Genomic DNA, 23,272 nt, shown 5'->3' on the forward strand with positions numbered 1-23,272 from the left:
CAAGCTTTGCAAAGGTAGGTATACGATTTTACCTAGTAAGCTAAATTTAGCTACTCTTACTCTAGGTCTTGATAGTTAGCCATCTGATTTACAGCTGTGATTTTAGGCTTGACAATTCTGTAAAATGCAAATCAAACTATTGTAACCTCTGTTGTTGTACAACTTTGTACAAATTAAATGAAATTTTATTTAGTTAAAGCTTGGTTTATTTAGGTAACCAAGCTTACCTAAGAGATGACATGTATTGTTGATGTGACATCATTATCATGCACTGCCTTGAAACTGTGTCACAGATCACTGACTCATCATCGTCCCAATGTTCCTTCGGTCAGTAACCTTATCTTTGCCTGAAATCTAATTCATCACAGAGTGATTCACTACCTACTCACCAGAGACAGAATGGACTAGTTTCAGAAGGTGTAAGACAAACAATTGTTGCTGTTGTGTTCCTTTCATTTCTCAAACATATCATTCTTTAAGAATACAACATAATTTTACTTTTGTATGGATCCAGTCTTGTCTATTATGTATATTACTGCAGCAAGTACATTGTGATAGACAGGACATTGTCACAGAAATCATACAAATGATTTTAACTGCTACTTATGACTTTAATATTGCTAAAATGGAACAGAAACCTTGATGAACAATAATCTTTGATAAACATGAAATTGACAGCATCTGATCAGTATATTTGTCTCATCCTGCTTATGTATATGTTAATAACCATTACTCTTCTACTGTTCTTCTAAACTACCACACATATTGTGCAGCCTTAGTGGGTTTATACACTTGGTGTGTGAATGAAAAATGCAAGGAGAATGGATAGTTAAAAAACGAACATGCCATTTTACTTCAGGTTCACTGCATTCACACAGCCGCCTTGTTCTGGCACACACACCAGGCACACTGACATCCCACACACCAGCTTAGCTCTCATGTAAAATTTACACAGTGTGCCGACAGAAAGACGAACAGCCACGTCTGTGGTGTGTGCATTTGTCTCTGAATGTATGTGTGTCTCCACATGCATGTGTGAGTCCAATGGTGTGTGTCTGTGGCTGTCTGTACTGTATGCCAAAGTGTTTGTCTGAGGGGTTGTGTACTGCTAGTTTGAGAATGTCAAGGATGGATGTGATTTTGGGAGAACTTCTAACACAAAGTAGTAGAGGGAAAATCAATAGTGGAAACAATAAGTAGATATGAATTCTCTGAGGGCATAAAACACGAGCCAGAATCAGTTAATTCTTTCTGTCTGTACTCCAAACTGTTTCTGAAGAAGGTTATACACTGGTGAATTATCCATCTGATGTTGTTAGAACAGGCCGTCTAGTGTAAGATAGCCTGAAGTGCCGATGACAATTAACTATATGTCAACTTCAAGAATCATTCATGACTTCATAGCTATTACTAAGGCTGGATTAAACTCTTTCTGATGTGTTGCACTTGAAACACATCTGACAGCTCACTCAAGCTGAAGAGCAGGGCTCTGAACTGAGCTCATCCAGTGACTTCATTTGCTCAGCTAGCAGCTCGTAGTACACTGTATAGCATAACAATGATTAAAAACACAACCAAACAGAGACAGAAATCCACTCAATTTGCAATCAAGAGGAGCATAGTGAGTATGGACCATGTCAGGGCCAGCGATGAGGGGCTATTTCACACCCGTCAGTGTGGCCATTAGCCGTAGAAATGATTCTACAATATGTCCCATTAATAGCTGGCTGAAGTAGGGCACCTCATTGTAGATGATTCATTATTAATGTGGTCATTAAAGTGAGCTAGCCTAGCTCCTTAGTGTTAGCGCTGGATAACATTATTGATCAAGACCAGTCATAGAGAAGAGGAGGCATTGGTCATTGAAGGAGAGCTGGAAGAGGAGGGAAGGAGTAAGTGCTCTGATTATCTGGCCAGATGGAGAGTACTCCTGTTTGATCTTCTAACTCATATCTCCAAGAGAGTGACAAGCTGTCTCAAGTGTATATTATGCTAGCTTTGCCTACTCATAATTAATTTGCTGCTCATTTGCTCAGATCAATGCTCTTTTTGCTCACGAGAGACTAAAACCTGCCCTTAACACAGGGGGATGTTACAGTGTTCAGGTGACACCAGGACGAGTATCTAAAGTTAAATCTTAACTGTGGCGAGGGGTGTTTGTACAAATTGCCATCACACTTCATTCTTTCTTGCCACCTTTTCATTTTTGCTTCTTGGTAAGTGACACTTTCTATGTGTGATCTAAATCTATGGCTTCTTTCCATGTGTCCCCATTATTTAATGCAAAACAGGTCTCAGTTCACATACGAGTGGTAACCTTGCTCTCCTGACTGCTGCCCAGCTTACCTTTAACAACAAAACAACTCTCTTACACAGGTTCAACAATTCATTCTGTAAACTGTGTAAATATAACTTTTTCCATTTCTTTTTATTTGTTGTTTCATTTATTGTTTGGGACAAGCACATATTTCAAGATTTTTTTATTGCATTAACTGGCTGCTGCTCAAAGGATAATCACTCACAATCAAATGGGCCATTATTTTCTAAATGTAATCACCTGCTCCTTAGAAAACGATAATGTCCAATTACACCACCTGAGATGGTAATCAGTTTTGTGTAGTATATGTCCTTTTGAGGGGTTTTTTGTGTCAAGTGCATGTCACGAATGCTCCATGTGGTCCACTACGTGTTACATCCACTGGGTTAACATTACATATACTGGCGTGGGGTGTCTGAAAAGCCATTGTGGAAAGCAGATGCAAGTAGGTTGCTTCATGCTGTTAAGAACATTGTGTGGGGAAAAGCTGTCAGTGAATCACATCCAATTTCGTTGATTGCATTGCAACTACTGATGGTGCAAAAATTTTGCTTTTACCAAGTAACTGTTTTCATGACACTTTGAAATTATTTTTATTTGCTTCATAAAAAGTATTAACTCCTTTTGAAAATGTTCATTTTATTGTGTTAAAGCACTGAATGAGATTAGATTTAATGTGACACTGAACATAAAAAGACACAAATCTCTACAAAGAGATCTGAATTAATTACAATTGTAAAATACAAAACAATTGTGTGCATAAGTATTCACCCCCTCCAAATCAGCAGCAATTAGAGCCCTCAGCCTGTGTGGATAGGTCTGTCTCAGCTTTGCACATCCTGACACTGCCCTTTTCCCCCTTTCTTCTCTACAAAATGGCTCAAGCGAGAGTTGACTGGGGATCGTGAGTTAACTGCATTTTTCAAGTCTAGCATCAAATACTCGACTGGACTGACATCTGGACTCGGTCTGATTGCCAAAGTTTTGGTCTCATTACTCCGTACAACCTTCTTACACCTGACTTCAATTTCCCATGTGCCTCCTGGAAAATTGTAACCAAGATGTCATGTGAGGGTTATTTTAAGAGCAATAACTGGTGATGCACTTTGGCAGCTGTTGTTGTATGTACAGTCTGTCCAATCTGAGCCCTTGATACTGCCCTCTGAACTGGTATTAGCACTATTGGTGGCTTGCCTAACGTCTTCTTCTTACACACCAACTCAGTTTTTGTGGATGTGTTGCTATAGGCAGATTTACAGCTGTGCCACATTCTTTCCATTTCTTACAGACTGATTTAACTGTATTTCAAGGGATGCACATTGACTTGAAATTTTTCTTGTTTCCACCACCTAACTTGTTCCTTTTAATCGCCTTTTTGCAGCGCTGCTTGGGGTGTTCCTTTGTCTTCATGGTATAGATTTTGCCACTATACTGACTCATCAGATCTGGAATACAGGTGCATTTATACTACAATTAACTGAACCCCCTTGACTACATGCAATGACTCCCAACTAATTAATATGTGACTTTTTGAGATCTGTTTTCACTTTGACATTAAATTGTCATTCAATGAGTAGTCAAGAGTTCTACAATGTTCTTCCCATGTATGTACGGTATATGAAATGGACAGCACCAAACCAAACAACTGGATAAGGATGAGATGGATACAGTCAGTAGTCTAAATGAACACTAACATCTGCAGTTTCTGTCCTCACTCTCTCTGTCTCTCTTAATCTCATTATCTTTCATTTTGTCTTATTTTCATAAGATCATCAGTCGAGGGATGATGAGAGGACTAGGGAAAGAGAGAAACAAAGGGGGAGGGAGAGGGGAGGGTAGAGCAAGAGAGATCAAATTTCTCCAGGCTACACTATCATTGGTATTGACCAAGCTGGCCAGTTTCTATCGGTGTTCCTTTTCTGTCAATCTGGGGAAATCAGAGAGCAATGGAGTGGGCTGAGGGAGGCTACACGCAGGTGTTTTTTGTGTGTGTGTGCGTGTGTGTGTGGGGTGCAAGAGCATAAATGAATGAATATCTGTGCAGTAAATAGCCTGTGGATATGGCTGTGTTGAGTGGGTGCGTGTATGCTGTGTGGGTTGTTTTCTATGTTGATGCTTTTAGCACAAAACCTTCTCACACAAAGGTTAAGAGACACTGCTACCATAACCCTCTTCTTTGTCATAATCATAACCATGAAACACATCCTCAGATCTGTGTATTCTTCCTAAAGTGCAGTAGGTCGAAATGAAAGGATTTCAGGTTGGAATTCAGGTTGTTTTTTTCAAAACTCCATTTCTATTTGTGCTGCATGCAACACTCTTTTTGTATCTGTCCATCTCCTTTTGTATCTTGTACCTATGCAGCAACACTCCTTTTGTATATGTATTGGATGCTGTCTTTATGGTTGTGTTTTTCATACAAATCAGTAAAACAGCACTTGAGAGTTATTTTTATTAAATACCTCAGATACACCATGGAAGAGAATGCTTGCCAATCTTTGAATCTTTGAGTGTATGTAAGTATGTGCTTACATGCCGAAGCATTCGCATTTAAGTGAAGGAGCAGCTGTCAGTGCGTCTGTGTGTGACCATGCAGACTTGTGTGGCAAAACAGTGGGATGAAAAGGGTAAATGCGATGTGATTGGTACCTGTGGGCGACAGAAAGAACTCAATTTCTAATACAGCAGCTGAATGCAGCCAATCAGTGCTGGGCTGTTGTGTGTAATGGCTCTGGTGCCCTCAGGGGCTGAATTCTGTCGAAAACAACCCTGCTGGAGCTTCACTACCCTCACTTCCTCTAGATGCTCACAAACATGTACATAAACACACAGCTACACACTCAAAGGCACACAGCGCACCACAGAAGTGGTGCTGCTAGGGTGCCAAAAGAGAGGAAAGATGTCTTCACTGAGACCCTCTTACCAAGCCACTACTGCAAACAAGGAGATACAAGTAGATGATCAAATATACTGACTTGTAAAACAAGCACACAAGCCATTGTGTGTTTGTTCATACATTTTTGTGAGCAAATAGCATGTATATGTGTGCTTTGATCAACCCTACCTCATGCAAATTATGATTACAAGCTACTAATTTGCTTCCTCAATTATGACAGGCAACACTTTCACCAATAAAAGAGTTGTGATGTCCCATTACTGTACAGAAGTCGCGGGGTGGAGGTGAGGGGTGAATGTTTGGGTGTACAAAGCACCAGACTTTCCTGCTTTCCTACTTTTCGCATGTTGTCAGGTCCTTGCTAGCAAGCACTCGATCAGGATTTTGATTTAAAATGAAGAAGTTAATGTATCCTGTGTCATCCTTCAAGTTAACATTGATTTTTCAATATTTAATCAAGACCATGATCTTTCACTAACCTCAACCAACTGCTCTGAGGTTCCTAAACATAACGAACAGGAGCGATGTTGTGGAGGAATCAAACAATATACACTGAAAAATTTTGCATTGGAAGTGAAGATTTTCTAAGGCAATTTAGTTAAATATGAACAGCTTTTAAGACACTGTGTTTGTTAACCTATGTATGTAGCTGATCTGTTCACTGACCAGAGTTCTCATCGACCCGCTCCTCCACAGTGTGCTCCTTCTGGTGAACCCACTCGCTGTTGCACTTGAAGTAGATCTGGGTGGCAGGTGTGGCCTTGCAGTATAAGTTGACCGGCTTGTTCTTGACAATGTAGGCCTCCTCTGGTTCCATCAAAAACACGGGCAGTGGCTCTGGGGGGTCTGAAGGGAAGGTTTCTGGCAATTCACCGAGGCCAATGAAGTCATCCTCAACTGTGAAGAGAGATATGGTGATAAGATGGAAGAAGGGAGGGATGGACAAAAGGAACACATTAGTGGAAAAATGAAGGGGGTGAGGAGAGGCAGAAAAACCCAGAAGACGGAGTTTGGAGAGAAAGGAAAGCAGACAAGAGACAGTGGGACAGTGTATTATAACCACGGTCTTTTGCATGAGATTATCCATTCGCACAGCAGTCCCAGTAGTGATGGTTTTGAAGCACAATGTGTTGACACAACCATAAAAGGAGATGTATGTAAGTTTATGTCAAACATGAATCACTGTTTTCAAAGAAATATGTTGTGTGTAATTGAAAGTAATGTAAGCATCTTCTTTGGAAATAAATGTAAACTTGCAATGGGATTATTTGCTTTCTCTCTGTGTTTTTGAAGAGCTTTGCTCCAGCTGAAGTGTACTGAAATGATGCCAGATGGTGTGCTGATGTTTGCTGCCTCTATGAGCTGAAAAAAATATTACATTTAAAGTTTATTAACCAGGGCCTTGTTTGGTATAACCACAACCAGCTACTGCTGAGAAACGAGAGAGAGGCAGAGCCAATAATGAGAAGCAGAGTTCAGAGGTTGACTCTAAGGAACTGAAGTTATAAGCTGATCTCTCTGTCTCCCTCTCTTTGTGTGTATGTGTGTGTCTCCCTCTCTCTTACACACACACACACACACATGCACACGCACACACGCAGCAGATCTAATGACCTCAGGCTTTTGGCCCAGTTTGTGCCATTCCTTGGATAGTTCTGCAGTAGACAGATACGCTTCCCTGTAATTACAACTCCCTTTCATCTCCCTGTCTTAAATCACATACACACAACTGCATGTGTACGCACACTTGCTCACACACAAACATGAACAAATGCACACCGTGGCACAATACATTGCAAGCACACAAATGTATGGGCATACACGCCCAGAAGCGAGCACAGCTAACTTTCTAACTCTTTGAAGAGAGAAGGATGAGGCCTATTCGCCACCCCATTTGTCACCTCCAGAACTGTTCTATTCTTACCATCGAACCGGTAGACATCAATTATTCACAAGTGTGAAAGAAAGAAGGCAGGGTAACAGAGACAGAGATACAGTGGGAAACAGAAGGTGAGAGAGAGTAAGAGAGAGGAAGAACAGAGAGATGGTTAAAGTAACTCAGCCAGACAGACATAGATTGAGACATCGAAATGGAGTTGGGCAGACAGACAGAAACATAGCACAGGAGGAAAGAAACGGGAAGGCAGACTGTTCGGATAACAAAAGAGTTTATCAGCACATCAGTAATTCTTCCATGTCGTTATATCTACCCGCCGCCCTGTCCTGTGTGGACATGCTGGTGCCTTGTTGTCTGACAGAGGCTGCCTCCTGGATGCCTTGGGAGCACTAAATAATGTCTCAGCTGAGCAGATATCTCTCCACGATGTCTCTCTAATGTTATCTCTCCCTCTATACCTGCCACAGATTTGAAGTTGATTGCTAGGAAATGAAAGGGCAGGGGGAGCCAATCAGAAAATGACCAAAGCCATCCTCACCACGGGGGAGGAGGGGTTTGTCTATGTTCTGTTATGAAAGTGTTGTGTGGGTGTAGGTGTGTGTATGGTGTTGGTGAATGCTCTGTTGGTATGTTTCTGAGTGTGTGACTGCTTTTCAACACAAAAAGTTCAAACTTGCTTCTCGCTTTTCTTGGCTCCTAATCTGCTGCTTATTGAGTAGAGGCAGTTAAGACTTAAGTGACCTCTGACCTTTAAGAGAAACACACAGTTTGTGTTTGTGTGGGTGCAATGTGAGGCTGGAACAAGACCATTAGTTTATCAACTGTCTTCTTTTGCTGTTTAAACAAGACAAAACTCTGAAACAGTATCAAGCTCTTCAGCCTTTATGTCTTTATGTAGGTGATGACTCTTTAATGTAGAAGTCTATTTCAGCAGACCTTGGCTTCGTCTGTTCTTTTTTGCTCCATAGTCCACCCACATCCTCAGCCAGGGGACCCTGACCCAGAAACAGGCAAAGGGAGCCAAGGAAACTCATTAAAGATTGTGTTAGCCTTCTTTCACCCTCCATTCCCATTATCTCTCCATCTCTCTCTCCCTCCTGGCTCCCTCGGTCTGTCGAACAGTGAGACAGAGAGATCTGAAACAGCCATGAAAGCGTGGCTCCCTTACACACAGAGAGACGCGCGCCTCATATGCTCTCACACACACACCCGCGCAAGCATTAATGCGCACAGAGGCACACACACACACAAACTCACTCACAGATATTCGAATTCATCAACTTCCTCAGTGTGAGAAATAATACATTCAAGTGAATGGAACTAGCCCTCCAGTGAAAAATCAGCCCAGAAATGAAACAAAAAAACACAGCCACATGACAAAATGAAAGACCCTGACTCTCACCAGTTACGCTGCCCAACCCCCCCGCCCCACCCACCCCAGCACCCAGCATCCCAGCACCTCCCTCCCTCCCTCCCTCCCTCCCTGGTGAACAGAATACTGAGAGCAACAAGAAGCTCAAAGAGAAACATTACTTTTTTCTGCCTCCGTCCTCCCCAATGTCTCCATTCATATGCAATGAGAAGACGGTTCATCATAAAATAGTTTAGAGCTTTAGGCAACAGCCATGTTCAACATGATGCAGTCTTTGTGGATACATATAGCTACAGCACTTGTAATAACAAACCTACTTAATAAGTGCAGAGCATATCACAACAAAGATCAAATATGAACTATAAAATACCTTTCCCTCTTTTTCAGTGTCATATCCCTTTGAAACGAATTTTAATGCCTCCAGTGTTTGATAAGCAATATGGATTTTTCCAAGCATTTGTAATTCTGTGGCTTGATTTTAATCAGAAAATTTCTGAATTGCCTCCATATTAAGTGTTTAAAATTTAATGAAATATGTCCTCGCAGCACTTTTATTCAAACTGTATTTTGCTCTGTAATTGGGGTGAGTTTTCCTAATTCATATTGTAACCATTATTAGTGAATATAAGACTCAAATTGAATATTAGTTGAATTTTATATCAGTTCCACATCCCAACTACAAAAAAAGTTTTGAGGATAAATGAGCCGCATATTGCCCTCAGAATGAAGAAACGACTTCATCAGGTAGAGGACAAAATAGCCAGAAAAATTTTTTTTTAAGACGGATCAGGAATAATCGAATTAATCCAAGCTTAGCAAGAGGGAGTGAAGAGGAATGAGAGGGTCTTGGCAATCAACTCCAATAGCTGTGGGAGTGGAGCAACATTAAGGGATGATTACATTTTGAACATGAGCAAATCAAAGTCAAACCAGGCTCATAACCCTGGCACGGCTACACATTAAAGCACAGTCTCAGAGATAAGACACAGACCTAAAAGACGTGCACAAAGAGGCACTTTTTGTGCTAAAAAAAGAATATGAATGTTATATAAATACATAAATTGTTGGATAGAAATGTGCGCAGCTCCCACACCACACACACAACACACACAGTAAGAAATGCACCTCAGATGAGTGAGTTTATAGTGTGCAAACTGCAGCACTTTGGTCTATTCATTATGTGATAAACAGCTTGCCACAACCAAAATGACCTGTCCAATTAGGCAAAGTCCAAGTTCCCTGTGCTCCCCGTTTCTTCTACAAGTTTGTATTGACAGTATTTTCCTTTAACGTTGTCTGGGTAACCGTCACCTCACTAAATATTAGACACAACAGGGGCATAATGACTACCTTGCATCAATAAATTCCACTGGAAATAAGCACTAGCAGACTGTATAATCATTCAGCAAATACAGTTCAAATATACTTTCAGGAACTACAGTAATATCTCCTAAAGCATTATTACTCCTCAATTCTGCAATCAGTATACCACCATTACCACACCATCATTTCATTAGTCATATTAATGAGGTCTGTTGTGCTGACAACAGTGAAAACTGACAATAGGACATGCACAGTACATTAGACATTGAGTCAATATCCAGGCTGCGATGACTTTGTCCTGGGCTACAGAAGCTCCTCTATTGCCTTTTCACAAATTCCTTTAGACCATAAAGCATTATGTCTTTGTTATGCAATGTGTGCTATGCTGTTTATGCAATGTTTGAAATGCCAACATGGTTGAAGACACTGTAAAGATTGTGTATGGTATGTTTTGCTGACACTGGACGTTGGAGCTGGACCACAAAGGAGCAGTAATGACATTTACAGAGAACCTATACACAAATGCACAAGAAGAATACATCAGATACCTGAAAGCCTTTCCTAACAGCACAATTCATTTGTCACCACTCACTCACTGATAAATACAGCTTTGAGAACAATGAGAAGTTTAATGTTTAACAACAGGTAGAGATGGATAAATGTGATATAGCTATACATAAAAACACAACGTAAAAGTACACACTATACGCTAAATGTAAGCTGTAGGCCTATATATTGTATATACAGTACAATAGCGGATCTATCATTTGTCTTCCTGTACTGCACGCCTTTGCTGTTTTTCTTATATCATATGTTGTACGTGAGTGTCTGCGATAACGGCTTTTGAATGCTAGCCACTGACACCACTGTGCAAGATAAGCTCTCTCTATTCTATCTGTACGCGAGCAGATTTATTGTCCCAGGGAAAGCACGGTATCACTGGGGCCAATGTTTCCTTTCCATCAGGGGAGAGTCAAGCATGAACAAGGATGAACACTGGCATAAATCTTCCCCCTCTTCATTCCTGTTTTATTCTTATTTGTCCTCTTCACCCACCTTTATTTCCTTCTCCCTTTCACTTTCCATTCCACTCATCCTCCTCATCATTCATATATACATTCCCGCTCCAAATAGAGACAAAGACTGGTAAGTGGTTGGCTAGAGAGCTAGACAGCAGGGAGTTTCACTAGGAAATGTTTTGCTATGCTGCTATGGGGAAGGACAAGAGGTGGTTTACAGCTGAGTGGTCAAGCAGAATAATAAACCACTCAGCTGTCATGTCAATTGAAGCAGGATAAATAGACTGTCAATCAGATCTACCTATAAATGAGCTTTGAGCACACCTACCCATTATATTGAGTGAACATAAATCAATGGTAACGACTTTCTCTAGTCAATACTTGTTAGTATTGGATTAAGTAAAGACCCATACATCCCAGTGGCTTAAATCAATATGTATGGCTGTTGTTTTAAAAGCAAAATCCTTTAGAAGCTCCATGAGAAACAGGCAAAAATGAGCACAGGCTTCCTTCCACTCTAATGTCTCTTTCTAGCCGAGTGCTTTATATACACTAATGTGCCTGCACACATTGTCTGCAGGGCCCTATCTAACGCTTGGCTGCAGCAGGTATTTATTGATTACTGTTAGGGGCCAGTGACCCCTCCCTTGCCCTGTCCTATCTGAGCTTCTCTGTCAGGGTGTGCTAAGCACACTCATATTTCATCTCTAGGGAATCCTGCCATCACACAAACCTAGCAAGGGAGGAGAAGTCAAGAAAACCAAGCAGACATTCCCTAAAGGTAAGGTAAGTCAGGTGGCTCCAACATTATCCTCCCAATCAGTTCAGAGCTCATAGTCATTGCAGTGCAGGCCAGAATCACATTGACCTGGAGAGAGGGATGCACACTAAAGCCACCAAATAAACCAAATGAATAATTCAGTCGGGGCATTATAGAAAGGTCCAGCTCATGGGCCTTATCTTTACCAGAGAATGTGATGTAATTGGAAAAATGAATCTGGACAAATTGATTTAGTCCACTGCAGTAAAGTGCAAACAGGCAGCTGAAAAGAAAGCAGTTGTAGCACTGAGGATTGGGTCTGGAGATAAGCATATAAAATCTATTTACTAAGAAATGGACATTCATGTAATGAAAAGAACCCTGTGTCCACCCCCCCCTTTACCTATCTCCATCTAAGCTTAATAAGTGGGCAGAAACAAGGAGAATCCAATATAAAAACAACATACTCATAAAAGCACTCATTAAGTTGTGTAATCAATTTCAGACCACAGTCCAGTTTCTCTCTTCCAGTCTTTGCACATCCAGTCATGTCTTTCTCTTTGGGGGTGTTTACATGTTCTCTCTGGTCCTCATCTCTGACCTTCACTCGGCCCTCTATAGCTGCACTCTGGCAGGAGGCAGCTGGTGGTTGCCAGGGTCATGCTAGGCGTTGGCCACTGTCTGTCCAGCCACATCACAGTGCCAGGAAAGGCAAGGTCAAAGAATCATGATAATTAAGGCTCATCACATTAATTAAAAAAAAAAAAACTACCAATTTTTCACCCTCAAGATACTCAAATTTACAAAGTTGAGGTTTAAATGGATTTTTGACCACATTTAATGTCACCATATATCTAAAATCTGAACAACAAGAACATCCTTGTCACCCCAGTAATAAAAGTCTTCTTGCAAACAAGGTCTTATTGGACATTTCTTCTGGTAACAGAAATAGTAGAGAAGAATGGAGAGAATGCAAATGAGCTGCAAAAAATGTGCTGAATTCTGCTTAAATAACAATAAAAAAAAACAACTACAAATTAAAAGCCAACTGTTCACACTGGTTATGGTATTTTTACATTCACATTCACATTTTTAACCAGACTTTGTATTAAAATCCAATTTTCAAATCATTTCTGATATTCAGATTACTAATTAGCATTTCGGTAATTAAAAGAAAATACTGATCCTTAGTGATAATGGGACAGCCAGAGGTGAGTAACCACCTTTTCGATTCTGTAGAGAGGTTTGGAATAGAGCTCTTGCTCGAAACTGGTAAAGACCGAATGCCTGGCTATGTGTTCTCTTCCTTTTGCAGATTACAGGTGTTAACATGAATACTGAAGAAAAAAAGACCTATTATGCCATGGAAACAGTAACACTGAAGAGTAACTGGGAGAGAAAGGTCAATATTCTGTATACTGTATACTTCTGTTTAAAGACAAATGTTAAACTTTCATCTCAGAGAAAAGGTCACATTGCTTTGATGCACAAACAAGTATTTATCATTGGCACTTACAAAGCTTGTCTTTTATACTGTTTGTGTGTATACTTGTTAGTTGTACATCTTTAAAGTGGCTATTGATTAAAAGCTTTTTTAATGGATGGCCAAGGAAAATCTTTTATCTATTTTTTTCTCATTTTGGGATTTTTATTGTTTTATCTCTCTTACTCCAACGTAAACATTTATTCTGCCCACTCTCCAGCAGTTATGGTTTCCGTACATTTTCTTTGCACTGTACAGTATATTCCCCCTCTGTTCCCCCATTTGCTCTCTCCTGGATAAAAAGCCATTTTGGAGGTTGATTGGAGAATGATGCTGCTACTTAGAGAGTCACTCCATCAGCACCAAGAGAGGAGAGGAGAGCGGAAGGAGAGAGAGAAAAGCTCAAGAGGAGTAGTGGCTCCCTGGGGCGCTGTAGCTGTGATGGGTGAGCTGTCAAACGCCCCATTGTCCAAATTACCCAGCAAGCACCATGTCACCACCCGGGACTAATTTACGGTGCGGTGCGGGACGGCACAGACATCACTCTCTGAGTAGAGTCCACGGGAGAGACAAGAGAGGAAAACGGTGTAAAGACGGTGATGGGCGGGGAGGGGGGGGGGGGGGGGGGGGGGATGGGATTCTATTGTACCAAATAGGTAAAACAGGAATTTTAACATGGACAGTCCAATACAAATCCCAATTAACTTCATGCAGGTTAATGTTTGCTGTCTTTATGCTTCATAGCCTCAATGACAGATGTCAATATGAATATGTGTCACGCTCCCATGCCTCCCTGCCCACCCACTGCCTGCTGAGCACAAACACACTTTGATGCACAAAGACTTTAATGCAGTTTTAAGGCAGTCACTGCATACAGAAGCCCCTTGCTTGACTTCACTTGCTGTCATAACGACTGGTCCTTTTAGCACAAACTGGCAAACTTGTCACATGTCACACCCCTGGGTGCCCAAAACCAGACAGGGCCATCACCCTGCACCATACCAACCAGTGGGCCATGGGGTGGAGCGGTTCTTGTCAGTGGAGACGTGTCGCACTCTCTGACCCCTCACTGTGCCCAGTAGCTTGATGCGATGCCTCTACTTTGGCTAATTGGCCGAGAGCAGCGTGCAGCCACCATTCTGCCACCAGTGAAAGGCCGAAGGACCAGAGTGCAAAACACTCAACAAGACAATAGGAACACGAGATCATCTCACCAGAAAACTACAGTCACAGTAAGTTACATCACTATTGTACCAACAGAATAAACTCAAGAAAAATAAATTGAGCAGTAGTCTGCATTAGAATAACAAACTGTTGCTTTGTTGTTTGACAAGATATTTAAGGAGGAAACACTATACGGTGAAAAAAAAGCTCAAAAATGGTTTACCAGCACACCTGTGTCTAGCAGGAGAGCTGCATTGGAAAATGTTTATTATAGTGTCTGATCTGACTGATCGCTGAAAGAGACAAAGAAATACATTAAAAGAGAAGGTGGGAAAAGTCTCCCACCTGCCTTTGTGACATTCACCACCATTGCAGGTACTTTGCAAACTGGAGGAGGCTGAATATCAAAGAAAATTAATCATGACTATTTCATTTTCTGTGCCAAATTACAGCCCTAATAAGAAAAGACTTACACAAAGCTGTAGAGCTGTAAAGCACAGTACAAGTGCTGATGCTTTTCTTTAGTATTTCCACTGTGTATAGCCAAGTGTGTATTACTCTTCACACTGTACTACATTACTCTAGCAAAAATTTGCAAGGAAAACATACCAAAAGCTCAAGAAGTTCCTGAGTGAAATTAAAATTCCTCTTGAAAGTTAAATGATAGGTTCAGATTTTTATCATGTTTATGTGCTTTTGTCTCCTCTAGCCTTACCTTGTGTTTCTGTGTTGTATTACGTTTGAGGTAATGATCACCTTCCACCATTTTTCTATATTACTATAGCATGCTCTGTGTGCAACTTTGCCTTTCAAAAATCAGCTGCTTTAATGATTATATACTTACATGGGGACTTTTAATTAAGTTAGCCAAGGTATAGTCAATATTTTGTCGTAACAAGGTACCAAATGATAATGTGAAAACAATGTGACAAGGAGCTGTTTGCAGTGATGAGCCCACAGAGTATTGGCAGTTCTTTCGCTGTTACGCTGCCTGGTGCAGTGTAACTTTTTGAGTACTTTTACACCAGCACTGGCAGAAACCCTTATAAATTACCAATTTTCATACATGAAATGCTAGAGGAGACATAAACACCTACACATGGCTGCATAGTGTTCTCTCAATACAAGGATGACATTATGCAGAAGAGGATGTACCACCCCGCACACATGTACACACACTTCACATAGGCACACCTCGCACATATATCCTGAAGCACTCAGATCCATCCTCACACAAAATCCCTGGCAGCACTCTATCTGAAGGACACTACAGACTGGAAGTGTGTCAGAATGTGCGAGACACAGTCCCCAGAGCACAGTCTATTCTCCATGTCTGTCACTGTATCTGGCTGCCTGCTTATTCCCCTAAGACACACACACACATATAGCCTCCATATACACATCAGCCTCCTAAATCACATTCTCGCCATCTCGTCAATCAAATTGCAAGGTGAGAAACCACAAGAAGGCATGCAGTGCTTTAAGAAGTTCTCCTTTTTCTTTAAATGTTCTCTCACTAGGACTGTATCCTCTCTTGTGCTCCCAACTGTTCTGCAGAGCTGAATAAAGGTACCTACAGCCATCCACTAAAGACCTCAAATGTAATTCACCAAACATCAGTGTATGCCCTAATGCAGCTGTGGGGTTGAGGTATGTGTTTGCATGTGTGTACATGTGTCTGTGTGTGATGGCTGACTTAATGTGACAAGGCAGATGTAATGCAAAGTCATAAATCTTAGCCCCAGGATCAGTAGAGGGAGAGAAGGAGGTGATATTATAAAGGGCACACAGACACACACACAGACACACACACACGTACACACACCATCGTTATGATGCTGATAATAAAAACAAGACCCCAGCCGCAATAGCCAGCTAATAGACATGACTCAAAATCTGGCCCTAAGGGTTATGACATGCACACACACACACACACACACACACGCACATGGCACAACAGACATACAAATCCACACAAAACGCAAACTCTATCCCCTTTTCCAGCAATTTCTTATGCTGCTTTGAGCCCAGCAGCTCAAGTGTTAGATATGGCTGTAATGCTGTTAAAATCTTAATACTGTTACACAAGCTCTCTGTTGTACAACATGCTAATTCTTTACTTACTGTAGAGAGCATTGGTTAGGGTTCTGAAAAAAAAAAAGACAGTGTTTCTGTTGAGAATACAGTAGCAAAAACACAGATGAAACTAGCTAGTGTTGCTGTAAGTTCTAACAAGGCTTGCTGTTAAAAACACCCTGACCAGCTGACCACTGTTTCTCAACAGACTGCTCAGCAAATGCTGACAGCTGTCACTATTAAATCAGATGGTCTTTTACTGTTTATTTAGTTCTAGTACATGTTTGTTTATTGGTTTTGTTTTGTTTTTTGTACTCCAACAAACCCAGTTGTTGGTTTTATGCATGTTCTACACATAAGCATCAGGCTGAGCTGGTTCAGCTGCAGACATAGTTTCTGTTGAATTAAAACACTAATTAATGCAGCTCCTCATACTGTATCTGCATTTCAGAGAACACTTGATATTCAGCTCACATTCCCAATGATAAACATTCATCTCAATGGAGCCTTCATCTTTGCAACTGTGAAATACTTATACTTACTTATTACTTGTTTTGCCATTAAAGGCATTTTTGCAGAGCTACGCAGGAATTGAGCAGAAATTGCAACATATTTGGCTGAGTCACAATAGTTTTGTGGTGTTGAATTTTCCCCTGTATTTAGATATGTCTACCGTTTCTTTCTGCATGTTTATTCAAGGGTAGCCAGGATGCTTACTGGGCTCATGCCTAAAATGAAAAGGGCTTTGTAAGCATTCAAGGGGGAATTGAAACATGTTGGTTTGTGAACATAGGCCACAGTAGGTACACAAACAATTGCAGTAGGGTCTTGGCTTTGTTGTTTTGGGGTGTATCAAGACGCTACCTGCTAACTCAGGACTTGGTTAATTTGGGGATCTAACCCTTTTTCATTTGATAGAATAGATACTTGTCAAACAATCACAAATCCAGTACCTCATACTGTGTGTGAGACAAATTTAGCAAATTAACGTATCAGGCTTGTTATACTGGCTTCAGCAGGAACAACAAGAAAGCTGTTGTCTCAGCCTGTTTCACAGTTCTCTTCCGTTGTTACGTGCAGAGAAATAACGACATAGCTGCTATTACACATTGGATAGGGTATCATATTCACATTGGCTCTTATAAAGGTCTACACTACACCATATCCAGCCTGGATGATCGATTGCATCCTTGCTAAGTCAAAGAGCCACAGCTCACTGATATCTCTGCTTTTTCTGTGTTTGATTCATACAGTAAGAATGGTTATATGGATGGGTGGGAAGCTTCCACAACAAAGCAGTAATTGTGTTGCTAGCTTATGGTACAAAAATAAAACAGATAAATAAAATAAAAAAGAAAGTGGACATATGAGGGCATGTCTACAGACACATAAGCAAAGATACTGTCACTGTGACTCTGCTCAGACCTACTATCAGACAATCAAATATATCCAGACTGTTTCTATATGCGACTGAGATAGATGGCAGTTCACAGATGAAACCAGAGTGCATCTCAAATATATCTTGAATGCCCATTTATGATCAGATTCCGCTACCCCTGTTTAATTTTTTATTCTGAGGGAAGAAAATCTGTATACTGGTACAAACTACTCACAAAAGCACTCAAAAACCAGAAGAACAGTTGGAAACAATAGTACGCTCTTAAAAAAATTAGTGCAACAGAGAGTGAGAAACAAGAAAAGAGATGGAAACTCGCCTCTGGTACAGACTTTTGTTTTTGTGTTTGGGAGCTTTGTCTTGCCACACAAATGCTGCAAAGATGAGGCCGTTCTTCATATGTGGTCCCACGAATCCCCAACCACATCATCACAAGGACTAAGCGATCATATCACTGCCATGTTCTCAGTGCATTTTGGGTGCGCCTGTGATCAGATCATGTAAGATGCATTTTAATACCCCATGTGGCCAGGGCCATAAAAAAACGTGAAAACCCGAATAAATGAGGGGAGAAAAATAACAATGCAGATGCTTCCAGACAAGGACTCACTGAAGTGTTTGATGAGTATGAAAATGTTGTGAATCAGTTCCCAGATCTTAACCCAGTAGAAAACCTATGGGAGATTTTGAACTGACTTGTTAGACAGCACTCTCCACTACTGTTGTCAAAACACCAAATAGGGAATATCTTCTGGAAGAACGTTGTTCAGAACTGCTCTGATGGCTTCTGGTAGCCCAACACCTTAAACTGTCATCCCTCTATACACGCATGGCAGTTTAGGAGAGACAGGGTTTACTTTACAATACCATACAATACAATTTGAGAAAATATAACTCTGTCACAAGAGGACATTAGAAAATATGCAGTAAATACACAATATCACCATATTGATTAATAGTACAACAAACAAGAGACAGAGAAACACACAAACCCACTCACATATGCTTCAAATGCATATATGTACTTGCACATACACACCAGCATGTACAGATCTCACACCTGTAAATGGATGTGTTAAGAGGAAAACATACTTGGTGGGATGGAGAGCAGTGTGCGTGTGTGTGTGTGAGTTTGTTTTGTGTGAGTGTGGGGGGGGGGGGGGGGGGGGGGTGACTGCATTAGGGAATCACACACCCAACTCCACTCACCAGGGGACTGTCAGCCTGTGATTTTGCCCTCTACCCCTCCCAGTTTTCTCCCCTCCTCTGCTGCTCACCACTGAAATAGGTCAACCACATATAATGGAGGGGCAACGAGGAGCAAGTGTGCGCCCCCCACCCTCCCGTCCCCCCCGTACTCTCACACCCGTTACCTCTACCGTCCAGCAGCAGAAAGCAAGCTATGGCCCCCCATGGACACACAGCGGCAGGTTGTGGAGAGACAGGCACAGCCAGCCACAACATGCCGACCTCCCAGCCACAACAGCCATTTACACAGCCACGCTTGAACAGAGCGGGTTCCACCTTCTCGTATGGAATCTGCACTCTCACAAGACAAATTTCTAGCATTGGCTTAAAATGCTCATCTCTGCAGAATTAAATGAGAAGGGTGAAACTGGAAAAAATTTAATAATGGATAGTGTGTGTATTGTGTGGAACTGTTTACAATCACAAAATGGTTCATCACTGTCACTCTCCTAGGGAGCACGAGATGGAGGAGGAGAGAGGTAGAGGATAGCAAAGAAATCTCTTTACAGGGACCAACATTAAAGGGGCTCTCCAGCAATTTTGCATGTCAGAGTCAATTTAATAGGGGCAGGGAGTACTACACAACCAGAGAAAACAGTTGAATAATGTTGCCTTTCAAGTTTGAGAAAATTACTCAAGTGACATCACCAATGTGAAGTGTAGGATCTAGTGTTTTTGAAACAAAGTGAGGACATCATGGCACCCTGCGGCGCCAATTTTGACCCCACTTTTTAAAATCTCTTGCAAGTCTCCCAGCTTTATGGAGGTGCAATACTGAACTAAAACGCTGGAGTGCCGGAATCTGCTCTCATGAACTGAATAGGCATAAAAAGAACATCTCAAAGCATCATGCAAAATTAGCATGAAGATACCTACAAGGACAAACAAAACACACAACATCACAACGTAAATATAACCCCTGATGTTCAATACGGGAGTGAAGGGACCATCTGCTATTATTGATTTGGCTCTGTTCCATAGCATGTAAATAAGAATATGAATGGAGAAGTTCTATTAACAGCCCTGGTAAAATGCTTTATTAAAAAAACTGTCTTGTTTAGAATTAAGTATGTCAATAGCTTGGTTCCTGTAGTCCATGTAAATCAGATATGCTGCTGTCTCCTATTTGCTATATTCATGTCAAAAGCTAAAACATGCATGCACATACCCATACACATAAGTGTGCAAAGACATATCATAAACACACTCCTTCTTCCTCATAGTCCAGTCTTCTATCCTCCCTCTCTTCTACGTATCCTTTGCATCTGCCTGCACTCACAACTCATGTTGTCTTTCCTCTGCAGTCACTACTGGCAGTGACCTTTTCTCCAGTGGAACAGGATACTGCCCATCTCCATCTTCCTCATGCATTAATGATCTGTGGTAAGCTGAGGGCATCTGTCTGACTCCCAGCCTGTCCGCTGCTCACCCACTTCCAAGGACAGAGCTCAGCCAGAGCCTAGCTCAGCCACATTCCCTGTCACCCACAGGGAAATGCAGATAAATAGCCAGGGATAGCGATAACTTCACAGCCCAAAAAGTGGAGGCAGCCTCCTCTCATCAACACAACATACATCTTTTTGACACTCCCCAGTGGCAGATATCTAAAATACTAGAGCAGAGAGATGATGGAAGGCTACAGACATAAAGAAAGTCAATTATCCTGGATTCATAGTGAAACTCACTGCAGATACAAGCAACTGAAATGAGATGCCTCCATGGGGTAGCAATGCAGATTGTTCTTTCATACCTTCTATTTGTCAGCATTTAACATATGCTATGATAATAAGAGCTAAAAATGTTCCCATCCACCCTTTTTCAAACTACCCTCATGTCCTTTTCCCAGCATTGCTCTGCAGCTCTTCCTGAAAGATATCAAAAGTGCTCTTTTGGCAAAGCCTCAGTCTTGTAAAGTTCATGGAGGGCTAAAAAGATAGTGATAAGATGATCTAGTAAGATGCCACCCATTCAATTGGCTGTACATCTGAAAATGGTTCCAGGGAGTAGTCCTCAAGTCCTTCCAGATTTTGTTGGTTACAGAAGCCTTTTGTGTTTCCGCCATTTTTCAGCTGTATTCAGGACGTCAGTAAGCCTGATGAGAGAGATCATATTCAACATCTTGGCTTCTTTTATCTGTAGTCAGCTTTTTTGACTACCTGAATTCCTCCACTTCTGGCGCTAGCATTCAGTTAAAGTGCAGTTAAAAGTGCTGCTTTACACTGAAGATACTCATGTTATTCCTACCAAGCCACTTCCTCTGGAATAATCCTCGCCTTATCAGTGAACTCAAATACAGAAAGCAACACCTGACAGCAAAAGATTTGTGGTTTCATAGAAAAGCTGAAAAAAGATGAAACGTCAAGAAACTGGTGCTCCGGCAACTCTACATTACATAACATAGCAATAATAGCTCACATCTAATCTTTGGAACACTTGAAAGTGGATGTGTGATCAAAATTTACTGGTGTTACTGTCATTAATGTAAAATTGAAGCCAGAATAAAAAGTAGTATAAGAACAGAGAGGAGGCAACTGGATTGCTCTCTATTCCATTCACTTTTTTGGTTTGTTTCCAATGAGGTATTTTTAATCCAATTTGTTTTTGACTGTATTACGACAGATTGCTGTAATGGTCTGTCTTCTCTGTAGAATCAGCGGAAAGGAAAGAGATGACTGCTGACACAGACTAAACATTCTTACAGTAGTGTATACAAAAGGGATATCATAAATGAAGTTTAAAATTCAGTGACAACAATAGTGAGCTGCTTGGCCTAACAGAGGGATATTGTAATCAGCTTCTTTGGTTTATGTATTTTATCCTGTCACCTGCCGAGACTCATTTCCCAAAACCCTAAGATGCATTCTGACAGCTGCAGAAATCCTCATCTGGGGGCAAGGGGGGTGGGGGGGGGGGGGGGGGGGGGAATGAAAAGATTTCTTCTGTGCACCTCCCCACCGCTCCATACCCAAATATTTGACTTTGCCTGTGATCCACGGCCCTTGAAGGCTTCTGTTGGGCTTTTCCACGCGACTGATCTCTGTTTTCAAAGCAGGTGTTTAAAACACGACTGGCACAGAAGCCTCACTAGTAAACCAGAACAAGACAGAGAGAGAGAGAGAGAGGAGAGAGAGGGAGAAATGAAGAGAGAAAAAGAAAGACAAAAAGAAGCATTTAAAAATGCTTGTAATTTTTCAAATATAATTACCACACTGCATGTTGGTGGTTTTAGATTTTTGATTAAATAAATCAGGTGAGGCTCAAAGGTTAAATTAGACATGACAGTCACATCAGATACTGGTCTGTCTGGCTGCCAAGCTGATGCAACTCCCTGGGGTTCCTGTCTATGGCCAGCCCTTGATGTCACTGTTACACACTCCTGTACACATGGCCTTCAGTCATGAAATAATACACACGCTAACACACAAGCATACTGCACATAACATGCCCGCCCAGAAGAACGCATTCAATGGCTTACACTGACGCGGACACACAATATACAGGAAGAAACTTCACAGGGAAATCAAGCTGACAGATCAAAGAGTACACACACAGGGATGAACCTTTCACAACGTTTGAAAATCCACCAAGGGATGTTTTCCTAAAAACCAATTATCCCTGCGGTTGTGTTAAAGGAATGACCACTGCTGTTTCCAGTTCCTATCAGGATTCCACAGATCACACAGGTTTTTTTTTCTAGGCCCATGTGAGCAACATGCAGTGCACTTGACATTCAAAACAGCTTTACTAAAGAAAGAAGTAATTTCAAAAATATGTTTTTTTGGGGGGTTTTCAGCTGTCAGAAACTATAAGTAATTACATGAAAACTCATCATGTGAGACATGAGTTGTACTTTACAGTCTTATTTTAGGTAATTTTTGGTTTGATGACCGTGTGTTTTTGAGTTTATCTAATTGGTTTTGAAATGGTTTCATGAATCAAGGGCATGGACATCTTTCTCATCCCATTAAAGAGCATGTAATCCTTGAACTGAATTTCAAACATGAAAGGTTTTCACTCGACAGCTATGAAGATGAGCTGCTACACTGACATTTACTGTCACATCTAATTAGTCAGTAATCACAAAAAAGCAAAAAGTCTGACTACACAAAATCTCTATTAAGTTATATGACTACACATAGACCTATACTACATATATGTGTGTGTGTGTCTGTCTCACCCACATATCAATTGTTATACACACACACACACACACACACACACACACACACACACACACACACACCCACACCCACACTTCCACTTCAAAATTCAATATATCCTATCTCCACATGACATGTGGGGCCTAACGCTCAGTAGGGAG

At 41.2% G+C, this 23,272-nt stretch overlaps 1 protein-coding gene across 1 annotated transcript in view; it reads right to left on the bottom strand.

The window, feature by feature from the left end:
• The window catches only part of unc5c (unc-5 netrin receptor C), a 106,122-nt gene that overhangs the window by 39,816 nt on the left and 43,034 nt on the right, over positions 1-23,272 (bottom strand). The window contains exon 2 of the mRNA XM_041059601.1: positions 5,880-6,110. Within this exon, the coding sequence (XP_040915535.1) occupies positions 5,880-6,110 (231 nt within the window). The remainder of the gene's footprint in view (positions 1-5,879; positions 6,111-23,272) is intronic.

This window comes from Toxotes jaculatrix, chromosome 16 (genome assembly GCF_017976425.1).
Source record: "Toxotes jaculatrix isolate fToxJac2 chromosome 16, fToxJac2.pri, whole genome shotgun sequence".
Classification (NCBI taxonomy): domain Eukaryota; kingdom Metazoa; phylum Chordata; class Actinopteri; family Toxotidae; genus Toxotes; species Toxotes jaculatrix.